The sequence below is a fragment of the Podarcis raffonei genome, chromosome 2 (assembly GCF_027172205.1).
Source record: "Podarcis raffonei isolate rPodRaf1 chromosome 2, rPodRaf1.pri, whole genome shotgun sequence".
In the NCBI taxonomy this organism is placed as follows: domain Eukaryota; kingdom Metazoa; phylum Chordata; class Lepidosauria; order Squamata; family Lacertidae; genus Podarcis; species Podarcis raffonei.
In genome coordinates this window covers 113386694-113406255 of record NC_070603.1, presented here as the reverse complement: position 1 = coordinate 113406255, position 19562 = coordinate 113386694, and the positions used below count along the sequence as shown (strand labels likewise).

At 46.6% G+C, this 19562-nt stretch overlaps 1 protein-coding gene across 1 annotated transcript; it reads right to left on the bottom strand.

Moving 5' to 3' along the window:
• Window positions 1–2519: 2519 nt before the first annotated feature.
• TNF (tumor necrosis factor) lies at window positions 2520–7815 on the bottom strand. The gene is made up of 4 exons (XM_053379385.1): window positions 7240–7815; window positions 6034–6064; window positions 5144–5209; window positions 2520–3892 (listed from the first exon to the last, which is right to left on the bottom strand). The coding sequence occupies exons 1-4, from the start codon at window positions 7420–7422 to the stop codon at window positions 3462–3464; spliced, it is 711 nt and encodes a 236-aa protein (XP_053235360.1). The 5' UTR covers window positions 7423–7815; the 3' UTR covers window positions 2520–3461.
• Between the last annotated feature and the right edge of the window lie 11747 nt (window positions 7816–19562).

Sequence of the window (19562 nt, the reverse complement as noted above, 5' to 3'; positions counted from 1 at the left end):
ACTCTACAGTTCTATGATTCCATGATTCTATGACTGGGACGAACCCAGGGCAAGGCAGACGTCGCTGGCTGCCTCCTTCCATTCCTAGATATAAGACTCGCCATCACCACCCCCACCAATTAGATTTGTTAGCTGCTTGTTGCACAGAGATTTCCAAGCCACTTACAACATATTTAAAAACAACTCACCTTAGGGCTATGTTGTATACTATACCATGCTGTTTAGCTCATATTAATCATGTCATAATATATTGCATTAATGCAATTTTGTGACAGTGGGGTGTTTATTGGCGCCTCAGTTTAATTGGACCTAACTAACTTGCCTTCGGGACGCGGGTGGCGCTGTGGGTTAAACCGCAGAGCCTAGGGTTTGCTGATCAGAAGGTCAGCGGTTCAAATCCCCGCGACGGAGTGAGCTCCTGTTGCTCTGTCCCAGCTCCTGCCAACCTAGCAGTTTGAAAGCACACCAGTGCAAGTAGATAAATAGGTACCATGCGCTCTGGTTTCCATCACGGTGTCCCATTGGACCAGAAGCGGTTTAGTCATGCTGGCCACATGACCCGGAAAGCTGTCTGTGGACAAACGCCGGTTCCCTTGGCCTGAAAGCGAGATGAGCACCACAACCCTATAGCCGCCTTTGACTGGACTTAACCGTCCAGGGGTCCTTTACCTTTTTACCTACTTAAATTAGAAACGCAGATTTAGAATTAGATTGAAATACAAAAAGTTACCAGGTAATATTTTTGGCTTGGTAGTGCTGCAAATTTTAAGCTTGCTGTTTTCATCACTTTAGGACTTTAGGAAAGTGTGTTATTACACCTGTGCAGACTGCCATGGTCTCCTCATTAAACTGCTTTGAGGTTTTCCACAATTGAGCGGCAGACCCTCCAAGTGCCGCTATTTTACAGGGATGTCCCTGATTTAGATGGGCCGTCCCGGTTTCTGATTTGATCCCAGAATGTCCCAATTTCCTTAGGATGTCCCTATTTTCATTGGAGAAATGTTGGAGGGTATGAAGCGGTATATAAATTTTATGAAATAAATGAATTCAACAAAGCCAAATACTAAACAACGTAAAAATGTTCCTCAAAAACATCCTGCTGCTTCTCTGGATATCAGAACGTGCAAAAAGTTATGAGGAGATGAGGCTTTCAAGGAAACAGCTCTGAGCATGTTCATGATGCTGGGCTCTTCTACAAGACTTTCTGATATAGTGACTGTTAGATAGCCATCAAAACAACAGAGAGGAAGCCTGACCAATGGGCTGAAAAGCCAGCAGTCTTCCTAATGTTCCATTCTAATATTCAGTTGTTGTACTTTTCATATGGTTTTTCTGCCCAGAGACATGTGGGAGAGATATCTTTGTCATAACTAGAGATCTTAAGACCTTATGGGAGCAGGAAAAAAGGGGGGACCATTATATTCCTATTTTTCTCTTCCCCCACCTTATTTATTACAAAAATTGGGGGAAATCTTCTGAGATTTGTTCAGGCATTCTCATCTCTAGCCAAAGTTTTGAGTTAGGATTGACTGAATGGTGCAGAGAGCTCATTGGTCAGAGACAGAAATGCCTCCACAAGCTTCTGCAAGTTCGCTGAAGTATAAATTGTGTGGGGGAAAGGAAAGGGTGTGTGGATTTGAGATTTTTTTGGGAGGGAGGATTAAAATAAATAAATACTTGACGCTCTCATTGGGGGATGTGCCTGCTTAAGCCTCCAGGAATTATAATATCTGACTATGGTTTCATGAAGGCAAGTTAGAAAAGGTAAAGGGACCCCTGACCATTTGGTCCAGTCACGGACGACTCTGGGGTTGCGGCGCTCATCTCGCTTTCAGGCCAAGGGAGCCGGCGTTTGTCCACAGACAGCTTTCTGGGTCATGTGGCCAGCAGGACTAAACTGCTTTTGGTGCAACAGGACACTGTGACAGAAGCCAGAGCGCACGGAAATGCTGTTTACCTTCCCGCCGGAGCGGTACCTATTTATCTACTTGCACTGGCGTGCTTTTGAACTGCTAGGTTGGCAGGAGCTGGGACAGAGCAACGGGAGCTCACCCTGTTGCGGGATTTGAACTGCCGACCTTCTGATCAGCAAGCCCAAGAGGCTCAGTGGTTTAGACCACAGTGCCACCAACTCCTTATCCTAATTTAAGTAGATATCAGTAGCGATAGGTTGCACAATATATGGTTTACTCCAGGCTCAGTTACAGGTAGCTATGGCATTGTTGTTGGCATAAACTTCGATCAGACCTAACCATTTGTCATGCTGGCTGGGGCTGATGGGAGTCCAAAATACCTGGAGGTTCATGGGTTCTCCATCATTGAAGTAGACAGTAGGCTGAATAACTGGTGTTTTATTGCTGGTGTTTTGCAATATTCATTTCATACTTTTTTGGTTAAATCTATTTATGGTCATGAAACTTGTGTTTTGCTGTTGCTCTAGCTCAGACACGATCCGTTCATTCATTTCAAGGAATCAAAAAGGGTGGGTGTTGTTTTTTAAAATTAAATAGTATCTCAGTTTTATTTCTTGGACTCATTTAAAGGTTACACAACCAACTTATAATAACAGTTGCAGTTTCTCCGCAATGTGCAAAAAAGGAGAATACAGCAAAATAAATATCCACATAAATAAATAAATAAGCAACATTGTTTTTTAAAAAATCACGTCACAAGGTATTATTTCCCTTTTGAAATCACCGCTTTTGTGGCAACACATGCAGGATTTCAACATGAAATACACTATGTGCCACGAGAGTGAGCAAAATCATAACAGCTCAGGTACTCTTGTGTCAGATTACATCTTTGATGTAAACATTACCAACAAAGAGAATTTTTATCCTCTCTTTCTCGGTAAACTGGGAGAGGACGTTGCCCGCAGGGCCATCCTCCCCCAAAATTCAGGAGCAGTCCATGTAACATACATAATTACACCGGTATATTTAATTATTAACAGATATACATAGTATATATATACAGCTGATCTGAGTTTCTGGAGCTGGGTTCAAAGGAGCACAATTCCCCTTATTTTTGGTATTCACTTATAGCTCACAGAACCACTTCTCTCTGCCTCCCTCCCTCTCTCATACACACACACAAGCACACTCACAACCCCACACTCTTGTTTCTGCTGGGTTATCTATATTTCATCTTTTTTTCCTGAATTGGTGTGACAAAAGAAGCACGCATCCCACATCCTTTCAGACTTCCAACCACACGCCCACTGGCTATATAAATAAATAAATAAAAATAAATAAATAGGGTTGATTAAAAATAAACAACAACAACATAAGTAACACTGTGTCCTATCTTCCCAGAGCAGAAGTAACCTCCTTCACTGGGGTGCTGATTCAGGGTTTAGTCTCTTGTTCCTCATCCTCAAATTTGTATTTTGAATGGCGGAGTAGGAGGAGCAAGTGAGTTGTAACTATGGCACAGCAGGAGAGTCTTTTTTCTTTTTTTTTTTACTCCATGGCAACGATCCCAAAATAGATCTGTCCCTGTTGGGCAAAGTCCAGATACTGAGGAGATTCGGTTTTGGACCACAGGCGGTCCCCTTTGTTCAACCTGAAGACAGCCCCCTGGTAAATGGATTCGAACCACAAACTCTTTTGGCCCTGGGCGCTTCTTCCGGCCTCACAAGCGGACTTGATGGACTTCAGCAATTCCACGTTCTTGTTGAACTGCGAGGAAAACCACGAGATGGTGTGGCTGAGTAGCAGGGGGGATTCCGGGCAGGTGTCGCTATGGAACATGACCTGAGAGTAGACAAAGTAGAGTCCGGTCGAAGGCACCACGAGGGAGTTGTCATTTTTGTCCAGCTGCATGCCGTTCTCAAGTATGGAGGGCGCCACGTCTGTGGTCCAGAACAGTTGCTGGCCGTGAGCTCGGGAAGCTGCAGAGGGAGGGGAAAAACCAGTCAGCATCGAAGGTTCGTCAACATGTGCTAAGAGGCTTCGGCCTACAAAGTTTCAGTGTTGGTCCCCTGAAGGCAACTTTGGTTTGACCTAGTGCTTTGGTGGAGCGGAAAGTGCGAGGCCAATCCTTGCTTTGACAAAACCACATTAACTGTGTGTGTGTGTGTGTGTGTGTGTGTGTGTGTGTGTGGCCCCACCAAACTCTAGCAGCAACTATATGGGAGAAAGCCCAAGCTTTGGCGTCTCAGAGTGGCTTAACGGAATGCGAAGTGTCCCTATTTTCCAGGGACAGTCCCAGATTTACAGAAGCCGTTCCAATTTCTGATTTGGTCCCGGAATGTCCCGCTTTTCCTTGGGATGTCCTCAGTGCTATTTTTCTAGATAAGAGGTACCAGAACTCACCACGAACCCCACCTTTGTCCTCTTAGAATGACAATGGCGCCCACATGAGAGCTACCAGAACTGAGTTCCGGTGAGTTCCGATTGAAAAAAAAAGCCCTGGATGTTCCTATTTTCATTGGAGAAATGTTGGAGGGTATGGTAAAGGTAAAGGGACCTGTGACGCTTAGGTCCAGTCATGGCCGACTCTGGGGTTGCGGCACTCATCTTGCTTTATTGGCCGAGGGAGCTGGTGTACAGCTTCCGGGTCATGTGGCCAGCATGACTAAGCCGCTTCTGGCGAACCAGAGCAGCGCACAGAAACGCTGTTTACCTTCCCGCCGGAGCAGTACCTATTTATCTACTTGCACTTTAATGTGCTTTCGAACTGCTAGGTTGGCAGGAGCTGGGACCGAGCACCAGGAGCTCACCCCATCACGGGATTCGCACCGCTGACCTTCTGATCGGCAAGTCCTAGGCTCTGTGGTTTAACCCACAGTGCCACCCGCGTCCCAAGAGGGTATGGTAGGACTTCCCTATTTTCACCAAAGAAATGTAGGAGAGTACCCCCATTTTCATCGGAGAAATGTTGGAGGGTATGCAATAGGAAGGCCCCTGTTTGGTGGGTATTTTTCAGTGCTGGATTATGCAGGAGACCTGGACTGAATGATGAGTCAGGCTGTGGGGAACCCAGATTCAAATGGAAGTTCAATGGCTCACTTTTGACCAGCCATCATCTCTTATCCTAACCCAACTGGGCCAATATTTTAAAGCACTTTATATGCTCAACAACTCTGTGATCATTTGTTCACAACAAACCCCTTTCAGGCAGCTTAGAAAACCCCTCTCACCTAGGGCATGGGCAGCTGGTTTCCTGGACATCAGGGCTTGCACTTTCATTGTCTGCGGCAACCCTCCTGCAAAGACAAAAAGAGGACATTTGGTCAGACAATGCATCTTTTCAACTTCCTTCCTTTAAGGATTCCACATGGGGCTGGGTTAACCTGCTACTGCAGCATTTTCAGTTGGCTGAAGAACCAGCATTTTAAAATCGCCTGTAGGCCCTGATGGTCTAGCCCAGGGGACCTCAGGCTTGTGGGATCTAATGTGCATTTGACTACAACCCCACGATCCAGCAAGTGTAACACGGTGCTAAAGGCATACGCTAAGCACATGGTGCCTCTGAGCAGTTGCTGAAGGTGGACATTGGTTTTGAGAATCAGAGAGGCTGCTGTACACAGCATATGTTGAAAGAAGAAGAGTTTGGATTTAATATCCCACTTTATCACTACCCTAAGGAGTCTCAATGCGGCTAACATTCTCCTTTCCCTTCCTCCCCCACAACAAACACTCTGTGAGGTGAGTGAGGCTGAGAGACTTCAGAGAAGCATGACTGGCCCAAGGTCACCCAGCAGCTGCAGGTGGAGGAGCAGGGAATCGAACCCAGTTCACCAGATTACGAGTCTACTGCTCTAAACCACTACACCACAGTGGCTCTCTCCTAAGAACATGGCACCCTCCTAAGAATCCTGGGAACTGTAGTTTGTTAAGGGGGGCAGGGATTGTAGCTTTTTAAGAGTAAACTACAGGATCCTTCGGGGGGAAGCCGTGTGCTTTAAAAGTGCGGTGTGTACGCAGCCTCAGAACTGAGCCAAAGTCCTTGCCCCCCGAAATCCATTGCCCTGACAGAATGGGGGAGGTTTCTCTTAAGAAATAAAAATTGCTGTTACGAAGAACTTACCAGAAAATGGGCTTCCCTTTTCCTTAGAGTCCTGAACAAAGAAAGAAATGGGGAAACGGGGTAAATACATTTGTCGCGACAACAACGAACAATACAGTGATAGTGCAAAATGAGCTGGAGCTAGAATGTTCGATATGTGGGAGGCATGTTTTGGGTAGCTTTCCAAATAGGCAGAACTAGAGAGTAAAAAAGAGCTAAGTGCACATTAACTACCCTGCAGAGCTGCAATGGGCACATTTTGGGTGATAAGTCCCAGAGGTGATGGTGGGCTAAGTTCAAGTAGCTCACCAATTGTGACCTTATGAACATTTTTTAAAAAATCGAATATCACAATCTTGGTTGTTATTGTTTTTAATTCACTGTGGGATCCTTAATTTTAAAAGCCCTTAACTTTAAAAACTTTTATAAGGCAACAGTGCGCATTCAGTGTGTGCCTTGGTTCTTCAAAAAGTCCCTAAATCTTTCAGCACCCATCAATGGGCTTGTTGGGGGGGGGGCAACTCAAATTAAAATTGGTGGTGGTGGTGATTGCCAACAACACAGAGCTATTTACTGTCTCTCAGACCTTGTGGGGGGCCAGACTATTTTTTTTTGGGGGGGATGAATGAATTCCTATGCCCCACAAATAACCCAGAGATGCATTTTAAATAAAAGGACACATTCTACTCATGTAAAAACACGCTGATTCCCGGACCATCCGGGGGCCGGATTGAGAAGTTGATTGGGCCGGATCTGGGCCTTAGTTTGCCTACCTATGATTTAGACCGTTTTTGCAAATTTCCTGCAAACCCAGCGAATCTTTACTAATGAAGACTAACCCCTGATCTCTTTCTACCTCTCCCGCACACACAGAGAGACACACACAGAGAGATACAAATATAGATAGATAGATGATATAGATAGATGATAGATAGATGATAGAGATAGATGATAAATAGATAGATAGATAGATGATAGATAGATAGATAGATAGATAGATAGATGATAGATGATAGATAGAGATAGATAGATGATAGATAGATGATAGAGATAGATGATAGATAGATGATAGATAGATGATAGATAGATAGATGATAGATAGAGATAGATGATAGATTAGATGATAGATAGATGATAGATAGATAGATAGATAGATGATAGATAGATGATAGATAGATAGATAGATAGATAGATAGATAGATAGATAGATAGATAGATGTTCCTTACCTGGGACTCAGACTGCTTGAAAGCGCCAAACTGCAAAAGCGCAAAGACGAACGTGGCGCCCAGCAGCAGCAGGAGGGAGCAGATGCTGAGGCATTTCCAGTGGCTCTCTTTCTGCGGCTTTTCGCGCACCACCACCACGTTGCTCCCTTTCTCCACGTCGTACACCAAATGCTCGGAGCTCATAGCTGGCTGGTGCGGTTCGGTCAAGAGATGCGCTCCTGCTGCTGCCGCCGCCGCCGCTTGGCACGAGGTGGAAGAAGGATCCAGGGAGGGTTTCAAATCAACAGGTGGAAAGCGACGGGCAGATCTTTTCTCCAGGCGGATTTCAGCCACGAGTTGAGATCAAAAGAGGCAAGAGCGGCGAGTGGACTTTTGCCAAAAAGCTACACCAGTTCGGAGGAAGAAGAAAAAGTTTTCGCAGGTGTGTGCTGCGCTCCTGCTCTTCTGCGGCTTGAGTTCGCTTTGTGAATGGGTGTTGCTTCCTCTGCCTGCCTCCTTTAACCCTTCTCGACTTCCCCCGCAGCTTGTTCGAGAGGAGAGCGAGTGCTTCAGGGCTGCTGCCGGCTCTGCCTTTTAAACCCTGTCGCGGAGAGCCATTCAAACTTCCCCGCCCGCCCACAGCCCGAGGCTCCCAGGAGGAAGAGGAAAAATTCTGTAACAGAAAGAGGAAACTGGTAATAGAAAGCTTGCTGCTGACGGGGCATCCCCCAGAAAAGGATCTCTGTGGCGGCAGCGTGGTGCTGGTGGCTTCAAGTGAAGCGTAGGAACCCTACACACACACACACACACACACACACACCCCTGGCGCGCGCGCACACACACACACACCCCTGGCACACACACACCCCTGGCACACACACACCCCTGGCTTCCACCCAGGATAGGCTGTACTAGCCCCTAAACTGATTTTAGAACTTTGAATTTATTGTTATTCACGCTTTTATACAGATTTGTATGCTGTTTCTTGTTGTATCACAATTAAGTGTTTTAAATTTGTTGTTAGCCACCCTGAGCCCGGTTTTCTGAACTGGGCAGGGCGGGGTATAAATAAAATTATTATTATTATTATTATTATTATTATTATTATTATTATTATTATTATTATTACTATTATTATTTTAGAGAGACAACAGTTGACTTGGTGTTTAGCAAATTCCCGTGTTGAAGGAGAAAAGTGTTTTGCCCTACCATTGAGAGAATGGTGTTAGCTACAAATCACACATCATCATCATCATCATCATCCACTGTATTTCTTGCCCACCCTTCACCACAAGGTCCCAGGGCAGGTTGCTATTATTATTATTATTATAAAATCAGTATTGTAATTATTTAAAACAAGACCAGAGGCAAAGAGGTGGGTCTTCAGCATTTTGCAAAAGAGATGTACCACATGCATCTCTGTGGGGCTTAGGGGCTGCCACAGAGAATGTCCTCTCCTGGGTCATGAGCCCCCAAACTTCCAGGGGTGGCACATGAGGCCTGAGATCAGATCTCATGCCTTTAAAAGGGAGAAGCTGGCTGGGCAGGGCATTGAGTCATCCCTCCCCCTCCTTTTGACATTTCTCAGATCTAAAAGGTGCTGCAAGCCAACTCCTAGGGGCCAAGGTCCCTTCAGAGCCCCCCTTAACATATTTGAGGGGGCCATACCCCCCTCCAAAAGTTGATGGGCATTGCCATTCAAATGGCGTGTATGTGCAGCATCATGTGATGAATTATGCACAGTGGGGCTTACCTGGGCCACCCCAAATCTTTTATTCAAGCCGTACACTATTGGTTTTCCCAGTAGTGATGTATGGAAGTGAGAGCTGGACCATAAAGAAGGCTGATCGCCGAAGAATTGATGCTTTTGAGTTATGGTGCTGGAGGAGACTCTTGAGAGTCCCATGAACTGCAAGAAGATCAAACCTATCCATTCTGAAGGAAATCAGCCCTGAGTGCTCCCTGGAAGGACAGATCCTGAAGCTGAGGCTCCAATACTTTGGCCACCTCATGAGAAGAGAAGACTCCCTGGAAAAGACCCTGATGTTGGGAAAGATGGAGGGCACAAGGAGAAGGGGACGACAGAGGACGAGATGGTTGGACAGTGTTCTTGAAGCTACCAGCATGAGTTCGACCAAACTGCGGGAGGCAGTGGAAGACAGGCGTGCCTGGTGTGCTCTGGTCCAGGGGTTCACGAAGAGTCGGAGACTACTAAACAACTAAACAACAACATGGCTGCAAGCTGTACATTGGATGAAGACAATACACCAGCACTACACAGATGCTTGTTTCTGTTTTATGTATTCATTTGTTTGCTTACTAATTTTCACCTCCTTGCATTCTTCCATTATGGAGCCCAAGGCTCTCTGAGCCTGGAGGTCTCCCATCCAGACCCTGACCAACCCCAGACCTGCTTAGCTTCAGCAAGGTGGTGGCCACATGTTTCATCAGGTGATACCTTGAGACTGCTATGGGGCTAACAACCATGCTGCCCTGTTTGGTCATGTTGTGCGGATGCCTGATGATCGTCTTCCAAAGCAACTACTCTATTCCGAACTTAAAAATGGAAAGCGTAATGCTGGTGGTCAACAAAAGAGGTTTAAAGACTGTCTCAAGGCAAATCTAAAAAAATGTAGTATAAACACTGACAACTGGGAAACACTGGCCTGCAAGCGCTCCAGTTGGAGAACAGCCTTTACCAAAGGTGTCATGAGCTTTGAAGACACTCGAACTCAGGACGCAAGGGAGAAACGTGCTAAGAGGAAGGCACACTTGGCTTGGCAAACCCTCACCGTGATCATCTCCCACCTGGAAACCTATGTCCCCACTGTGGAAGGACGTGTGGATCCAGAATTGGCCTCCACAATCACTTATGGACTCATTGTTAAAACCGTGTTTATGGAAGACAATCTTACTCGGCTACGAGTGATCGCCAAAGAAGAAGACTGTACCACCCTCTTCTGAAGCCTTGCCTGGCACCAACATTGGTTTTGTTTATTTTTAATCTGCTAGTCTCATCCTTGTGATTTTGTCTTCTTCTTTTTAACCTCGCAAACTGCTCTGAACTCAGTTCTGATGCAAGGCTGAGTTATATGTAATGCTCTTTATTAGAGGCACTTCAACCTGGCAAATTATCGTGCGCATGGTGCTCTCCGTGTGTGCAGGTTTTCCCCAGCAACCACACAGCACTTCATCCAACCCCTATATAAAAAACAAAGCCTGCAGAAACATTAGATCTGGATTCAATAGTGGGGAGGGGACTATGGGATGCCATTATGATGAGGAAGACGTTTTGCAGACGCTACGGATGTAAGAAGGCATCGCTTTCCCTTCCACTCTGTGTTCGTTGCAGTGCCGTTTCTGTTCCCCTGCAGTTCACCTTCTGCCCAAACCTATGTTATTCGTCACACTGTCCACTGTGACAAAATTAGGAAATTTGCGTAATTTATATCATTTGCATAAAGTATGTTGCCATGATGTGATTCCAACTCGATTAATTTCAGTGCAAATACATTGGAAAAATGGGGAGGGGGGGGAGAGAGAGACAATCAATTAAGTATCATTTGCTGACTGAAAGCAACAACAACAAGGAGTATTGATCGTATCTGCTGGGTTGATTTCCCTTCCAGTTCTGATGTGAATAAGCAACTGCGATTTCTGCTCCTTTTTCTGTTTTCATCAGAATTCTCCAACATCCGTTACACAAAATCTGCATGCATGAGGAACAATGAGTTCTCTCTGAACTGCAACCCATAGCTGCCTTTGACTGGACTTCACCATCTAGGAATCCTGTACCTTTTTCCTTTTTCTTCTGCGTGGAGTGTTCAGAACCTGCCCTTAAAACACACAAATTCAAAAAGCCTTTTTTGGAATCAGTGGCTATGTCTGAAGGCTGTCTGCATTTAAGGGGAGCAGGTGGTGCTGTGGTCTAAACCACTGAGCCTCTTGGGCTTGCTGATCGGAAGGTCAGCGGTTCGAATCCCCACGATGGGATGAATTCCTGTTATTCTGTCTAGCTTCGGCCAACCTAGCAGTTTGAAAGCACACCAGTGCAAATAGATAAATAGGTACCGCTGCAGCGGGAAGGTAAACAGTGTTTCCATGCACTGCTCTGGTTTCTCCAGAAGCAGTTTAGTCATGCTGGCCACATGACCTGGAAAGCTGTCTGTGGACAAACGCCAGCTCCCTCGGCCTGAAAGCGAGATGAGCGCTGCAACCCCAGTTACCTTTCACTGGACTTAACTGTCCAGGGGTCCTTTACCTTTTCTTTATCTATTATATGCATCATTTTGGTTTCTCTTCAGACCCCTCTCAAAGCAAAATTCCAGACTTATCAGAACAGGACCAGCTCACCACAATATAAATACAGCAAGTAAACCGTTGCTTTTTACATATTCAGCAAACAAATACAAAAGGAAAGAGAAAAATAATACTCCCCCCCCCTATATAAATCATGTGTTGTTGCCTCCTAAGCAGTGACGTACAGTGGTACGTCTGGTTGCGAACGGGATCCATTCCAGAGGCCTGTTCACAACATGAAAAGAGCACAACCCACAGTGGCGCATCTGTGCACGCGTGGGTTGCGATTCGCCGCTTCTGAGCATGCGCATGATGTCATTTTGCGCTTCAGCACATGCGCGAGCGGTGAAACCCGGAAGTAACCCTTTGCGGTACTTCTGGGTTGCCGTGGGACATAACCTGAAAGAACGTAACATGAAGCGGACATAACATGAGGTACGACTGTACAGTGGTACCTCGGGTTAAGAACTTAATTCATTCCGGAGGTCAGTTCTTAACCTGAAACTGTTCTTAACCCGAGGTACCACTTTAGCTAATGGGGCCTCCTGCTGCTGCCATGCGATTTCTGTTCTCATCCTGAAGCAAAGTTCTTAACCCAAGGTACTATTTCTGGGTTAGCAGAGTCTATAACCTGAAGCATCTGTAACCTGAGGTACCACTGTATAAGTAATAAGAAGGCAATACAGTGGTACCTCAGGTTACAGAAGCTTCAGGTTACATACGCTTCAGGTTACAGACTCTGCTAACCCAAAAATATTACCTCAGGTTAAGAACTTTGCTTCAGGATGAGAACAGAAACCATGCTCCAGCGGCACGGCAGCAGCAGGAGGCTCCATTAGCTAAAGTGGTGCTTCAGATTAAGAACAGTTTCAGGTTAAGAACGGACCTCCGGAACGAATTAAGTACTTAACCCGAGGTACCACTGTACAAGATTAAACGGTGCTTCCGTGCGCTGCTCTGGTTCGCCAGAAGCGGCTTAGTCATGCTGGCCACATGACCCAGAAGCTGTACGCCGGCTCCCTCAGCCAGTAAAGTGAGATGAGCGCCGGAACCCCAGAGTCATCCGCGACTGGACCTAACAGTCAGGGGTCCCTTTACCTTTACAAGATTAAAATCGGTGGAAACAACTTCCAACCAGAAGGATAGGGTGGGTCCCAAGGCAAGGATACAAAAGCGCATCCTTGGCTTATCACAAAAGCCATACAGTGGAGGAGGGAATTCCTGGGAGTTAAAACTACCAAAAGCGGCATTAACACCTGAGAGTGTCAACAGAGAAGGAGGTTGTCTTTCCAGCACAGGAAAGTAGAAGATAAGGAGAAGTGGAAATGGCCAGGGACTGTACAGGCCACTGAAACCAAGGTGGGTTTTTTGTGCTGGGTTTTTTGACACAGGAAGCACATGTTGGGATTACCTGCCCAGCTAAGGAATCTACCAGGAACTTGGATGTTCCCATCTCTCTGGCCTAATTTAGAACTGGGCCATCTTCTTCCAGACTGCAGGTGGGAGCTCTGTGCTTCTACATACAGACTTTCCCCCCATAAAAAACCAAAACAAAACAAAAAACCCTCTCACACAGAAAACTAGCACATCAGGAAAAGGCTAGACATGCTAGCTCTCTATGAGGAAGGATTTTTTTTTTTTTTTTTTTTGCATGAAGGAGCCTTATGTCTTCCACCTGAAATCTAAAGTGATTCAGCCCAGAACTAAATGACCACTCATGTCTGGGATGAGTACTAGGTCTAAGTATCAGCCAGTGGGCTTCAGGCGTGGTGAGTTTCACGCTCACTTCAATGTTCATACATGTTAAACAAACTCTTCACTGTTTATTTAGTGTTACGTTATAGTGATATTATGCTTTTTTATTACATATCCTTACATACCCTCCAACATTTCTCCAGTGAAAATAGGGAGGTGCTAATAATAATAATGAAGGTGCTAATAATAATAATAATGATAATAATAATAATACATTAAACTTTTTTTAAAAACTTCCCTATAAAGGGCTGCCTTCAGATATCTTCTAAAGGTTGTATAGTTTTTTATCTCCTTGGCTCAGGGGTCACATAACTCCACACCCTCCAACATTTCTCTGATGAAAATAGGGAAGTCCTAAGGAAAAGTGGGAAATTCGAGGATCAGATCAGGAGGGTTGCCATATTTCAAAAAGTTAAATTCCTGACACCCGTTGAGCTTTTTGGGAAACCTACTGTTTTCCCCCTGACGCCATTTTTCACACCCAACGTTTTGACATGCTTGGATCTCCTGACTTGAACTTGCTTTAAATTGTTGTTTTAGCTCTTCCAACTGTTGCGCTGTTTTAACAGGCTTGTTTTATTGTCGATATTAATTGCAGGTGTTTGGTGTTTTGACAAAAATTTGTTCGCTTATTGCTGCTGCTGCTGCTGCTGCTGTTGTTGTTGTTTTGTGGTTGTTTTTAAACCACTTAGAAGCCACCTTGGCAATTGTTGGGGTATTGTTGGCATCTGTCTGTCTCAAGAGACAATGGAGTGTGCTCTGGGGGTAAAGTCAAACCACTGCATTCCCAGGACCAAAGGGACCTCCCTGGGCACAAGTATGGAGGTCCTGGGCTGGCCACAGGACAAGCCTCTCAGCCTCACTGATGGGGTCCAAAGCAAAGCAGAGCAAGACGTTTGGACCAGCTTGGCTGCAGGACTTGCCAGAAGGTGGCGTACAAGGCGCCATCCAACCGTCTTAGGGACTCCTCTCCAGAGTTTTGTAGGGTTTGCTCCTTAGGCCTTTCTTCTCCCTAAGATATCCCACAAGACAGCAGAGGTGTAGGACCAGAGTTTTCCTCATTCTGAGAGTTTCCCAAGGTTATCGAGCCCCAACTACCGCTTGCTTATCTTTACGGCATGTGCAGAATCTGCCTTTTGACCACTGGGCCCATTATTGGTCTCGCCGCTCAATCCTTCGGAGCCCGTCTTTGCATGCAGGGGGGGCCCTAGCTCACCCAGGGTTTGAGGCCCATGGGGGATGTGTGGTACGTAAATAAATTGTCTAAGACCATGCTAAAATTAGGAGAGTGTCTTCTTCTTCTTTGGCAATCACTAGTAGCCGAGTAAGATTGTCTTCCATGAACACAGTCTTAATAGTGAGTCCGTAAGTGACTGTGGAGGCCAATTCTGGATCCACATGTCCTTCCACAATGGTTTCTGGGCAGGAGTTGATCACGGTGTGGGTTTGCCAAGCGTGCCTTCCTCTTAGTGCATTTCTCCCTTTTGTCCCGAGTTTGAGTGTCTTCAAAGCCCATGACACCTTTGGTAAAGGCTGTTCTCCAGTTGGAGTGCTTGCAGGCAAGTGTTTCCCAATTGTTAGTGTTTATACTACATTTTTTTAGATTTGCCTTGAGACAGTCTTTAAACCTCTTTTGTTGACCACTGGCATTACGCTTTCCATTTTTAAGTTCAGAATAGAGTAGTTGCTTTGGAAGACAATCATCAGGCATCCGCACAACATGACCCGTCCAACGATGTTGATGTTGAAGAATCATTGCTTTGACACTGGTGATCTTTGCTTCTTCCAGTACAGTCATACCTTGGGTTGAATGCGCTTCGGGTTGAGCACATTCTAGTTGTGCTCCGCGGAAACCCTGAAGTAATGGAGCATGTTACTTCCAGGTTTCACTGCTCACGCATGCGCAGACGCTCAAAATGACGTCACACACGTGCGCAGAAGTGGCAAAATGCGACCCGCACACGCGCAGACGCGCCGTCACTTGTTACATTCACTTCAGGATCCCGTTTGCATCCCGATGTACCACTGTACACTGGTATTAGTTCTCCTGTCTTCTCAAGTGATGTGTAAAATTTTTCGGAAATGCCGTTGATGGAATCTTTCAGGGAGTTGGCATTTATAAGTAGTCCACGTTTCAAAAGCAGAGTGTAATGAAATCCCCAAGGCTCACCTCTTGTAATATTAGTCACATTATAAACCCCTCACAGCTTTTTTTTTAACAAACAAACAAATCGTAGCTAAGGGGGTCATCCCATACGATGTGAGCATTGGGCACATCATCACAAAAAATGGGTGATGGCTACATTTTGAAATTTGATCTTCAGCCAGACACAGTCTCTCAGCCTAAACTACCTCACAGGGTTGTTGTTCCCCTCCCCCATGTGCAAGGACACAAATATCCCCCCCCCAAAAGAATTTCTCCCCCAGTTGTCAATTCAGATTTCAACTCCTTATCCACAGCCTTGTAGAGGGCATGAGATGGGATAGGGCTGGTGACTACATTGGCTACCAACCCATGACTGCATTTGAACAATTGTGACCTAGGCGAGCTCTCCTGGGCACTGCCAATTCTTGCCACGCTTTCTCGGAAGCCAGTATGCTCCATTGAACACAATGGGACTGAGGGGACGGGCATTCCGGCTGCCACTGTGGAAGTGCGCAATGAGCATAGCAAAAGCTGCAGAAGTCAGCCTGGGTGTAGAAATAAATCACTCATTTTGCCATCTTGGGTTTGCCAAGCCCCAAAAAATCCCAGCCGTTCTGCTACAATTACCTAACCGCAGGAATTTTAGCCCTTTCTTGGTTTTTACATTTGCTTTGTCAGGACAGCAGGAAGTGGGGCCGGTTCTCTAGCTAGTACTTTCAATTTCACCCTGGCGATTCCAAACTGCCCTCCGTTTTTTCTAAAGGTTTGGAAACCGAAACGGAGGAGAAGTTTCACCGCCTGAGGCAAAACAGCACATGCACACACACACACACCCCGCTCCAAGCCAAGGTAGATATGGCTGGCCAAAGTTATTTTGCCACCTGAGGCAGAATATCCCTCAGGCGCCTCTCCTTCCCAATAAAAACACAACAGTGGTAAAGTAAATAATCAACAACCGGCTTCCCTTTTGTGACACCCAAAATGGGCTCCTCCTGAGGCGGCTGATTAGCTCTTCCTAATGGTAGGACCAGCCCCGAAATTCTCTTTAGAAAACCACTTTCTGCTCCATTATTTGATATCCCCCTCGGCATTCTTCAAGTCTTTTGGTCAGTTCCATGCCATACCATTTGCTCCCTCCAAAGACTCCTGAGGACTGTGGTTTGTTAAGGGTGCTGGGAATTGTAGCTCTGGGATGGGAAAACTGCACTTCCCAGAATTCTTGGCAGGGCTGGGCCTGTATAGTGTGGATATCACCTTTCTATAGAAACGATAAATATGGGTTATGATCCCCCAAGTGCTACCTTCGCATGGTGTCTATCCAAAGGTCCGTATAGTTCAAGCTATGGTTTTCCCAGTAGTGATGTATGGTAGTGACAGCTGGACCATAAAGAAGGCTGATCGCCAAAGAATTGAATTCTGGTGCTGGAGGAGACTCTTGAGAGTCCCATGGACTGCAAGAAGATCAAACCTATCCATTCTGAAGGAAATCAGCCCTGAGTGCTCACCGGAAGGACAGATCCTGAAGCTGAGGCTCCAATACTTTGGCCACCTCATGAGAAGAGAAGACTCCCTGGAAAAGACCCTGATGTTGGGAAAGATGGAGGGCACAAGGAGAAGGGGACGACAGAGGACGAGATGGTTGGATAGTGTTTTCGAAGCTACCAGCATGAGTTTGACCAAACTGCGGGAGGCAGTGGAAGACAGGAGTGCCTGGCGTGCTCTGGTCCATGGGGTCACAAAGAGTCAAACACGACTAAACGACTAAACAACAACAAGAAGACCTAGTGGTGGACGTGGGTGTGTCTGAGCTTACACACACACACACACACAGAGAGAGAGAGAGAGAGAGAGAGAGAGAGAGAGAGAGAGAGAGATCTTTACACACACAAAAGGAATTGACTGAGCCCATGCAGAAAGCCAAACTACCCAAGGGCGAAATTCCACATTCCATGATATTGCAATCATTTATATCATCTCCTTACCCGACGAGAGGGGAATTTCACCATTATTTCCAAGGTTCATCTATCCCACATTCAATGCAAAGTACTCCCAGGGCAACTACCCCCAATAGAAGATAGTTCTAATTGATAGATTGGGAAAGAAATCAATACAGTTTAAGCAGCAATAGTAGTGCAACCCATACCAAGAGACTAAGAATCCGAAGACCTGGAAGAAGGAAGCAGTCTTGGCCTGACCTTGAAGTGACGACAAACTGGGTGCCAGGCCTGTCAATCCCAGAGGCAGGGAGTCATCACTGATAAGGCACTCTTGGCTGCGTACATACCACACGTGAAAAGCACACGGTGTCTCCCAAAGAATTGTGGGAACTGTAGTTTCCCCCTCACAGAGCCCTCTTCACAAACTACAGTTCCCAGGATTCTTTTAGGGTGACTGTGTACTTTGAATGTGCTTGAAAGGCATGGTGCGTACACGACCTCAATCATTCTCCCTCCTGTCTCTGCCCAAGCGACTCTACAACGCATTGAGAGCACCACGTTGGCTACCCCTGATCTGAACAATGACATCTTGTAGGCTGATGCTTCATTCAGGAACATGGGCAGCGATAAGGAGCCTAGAGCCACTTTCCCCGTCACCACTGAGCAATCCCATCCAGGCGCCACCTGTTTGTGAGCAGGAGACAAGAGTTTCTGAGTCACAGAGTATGAGGATCTGGGCCCCAGGCACCTCTCTTCATAAATTAAACACTGATATCGCCTCTGTCGTTAATCTACGGAGGTGTAGGAAGGTAGCTGACATGACAAAACATCACCCTCTGCCGGTATCAGTGGCAACTGCAATTCTACAGTTTGAGTTTTCAAGCAAGGACCGTTCAGGGTCCCAGGGGTCAGCAAGGTTTATCCCGCCTGGGCCGGTTCACTCCAGCAGAGATCCCTCCATTGGCCAAATTGTGTGTGCGAGTGAGCACACACACATGTGATTTCTGGCGTCTGCGTAGACATGATATTAGGCATCTGCGCATGTGCAGACGCAATTTCTGGCACCGCGGAAGCGAGTCCCTGCACCGCGCTGCGTTGGTTTAGCACAGCGCGTGAGGACTCGCCGAGTGGGCAGCTCAGTTCGGGGGCAGCTCGGGGGCCGGTTAAATGACCCCCGTAAGCCGCTTGTGGCCCATGGGCCTTAGGTTGCCTACCCCTGGTTCACACATTTTCCTGTATACAAATGGAGCTTAGGAAGTCGCCGTATACAGAGCCAGACCGCTGATCTCTCTATATCCATACTGTCCATAAGAAGGCTAGGGTCTGGTCCCATCTGCACCACACATTTAAAGCGATATTATACCGCTTTAAGGGACGTGGGTGGCGCTGTGGGTTAAACCTGACTTGCCGATCAGAAGGTTGGTGGTTCGAATCCCCGCGACGGGGTGAGCTCCCGTTGCTCGGTCCCTGCTCCTGCCAATCTAGCAGTTCGAAAGCACATCAAAGTACAAGTAGACAAATAGGTACCACTCTGGCGGGAAGGTAAACAGCGTTTCTGTGTGCTGCTCTGGTTCTCCAGAAGCGGCTTAGTCATGCTGGCCACATGACCCGGAAGCTGTACGCCGGCTCCCTCAGCCAATAAAGCGCAACCCCAGAGTCGGCCATGACTGGACCTAATGGTCAGGGGTCCCTTTACCTTTCTACCACTTTAAACAGTCATGGCTTCCCTCAAAGAATCTTGGGAGCTGCAGTTTGTGAAGGGTGCTAAGACTCCTTTGGATACCTCTATTTTCCGCAAAGCGCTACCATTCCCAGAGTGGTTTATCGGCCAATCCCTCTTCCCAGGGAACTCTCCTGTTATCTGACCCTAGCATCTGATTCTGGTATCTGTACATGGACTGTCCATTTAGCCAACATGGCTTAGTGTTTATAGCCACTGATAGGTCTGTTACAGGAAACTTCCTTACACTGAGTCAAACCATTGTTCCATTGAGCTCAAGAATGTCTGTGCTGATCAGGAGTCGCTCTGGCAGTGGATTTCAGAGAGCCTTACTTAGATCTGGCCACAGTGATCCATGCGACGGTCACCTCCAGGCATGACTACTGTAATTCGCTCTACGCGGGGCTGCCCTTGAAGCTGTCCCAGAAACTCCAGCGGGTGCAGATTGCTGCAGCGAGGCTCCTCACGGGGTCTCTGCCATGGGAGC

Bases quoted from the DNA above. Each gene is read 5' to 3' on its own strand.
- TNF (XM_053379385.1), bottom strand. From the start codon at position 7,422: ATGAGCTCCGAGCATTTGGTGTACGACGTGGAGAAAGGGAGCAACGTG. The intron at 5,210-6,033 runs GTAAGTTCTTCG...TTGTCTTTGCAG, and splicing joins AAAGGGAAGCCCATTTTCTG to GAGGGTTGCCGCAGACAATG. The intron at 3,893-5,143 runs GTGAGAGGGGTT...CTCCCTCTGCAG, and splicing joins ACCAGCTGCCCATGCCCTAG to CTTCCCGAGCTCACGGCCAG.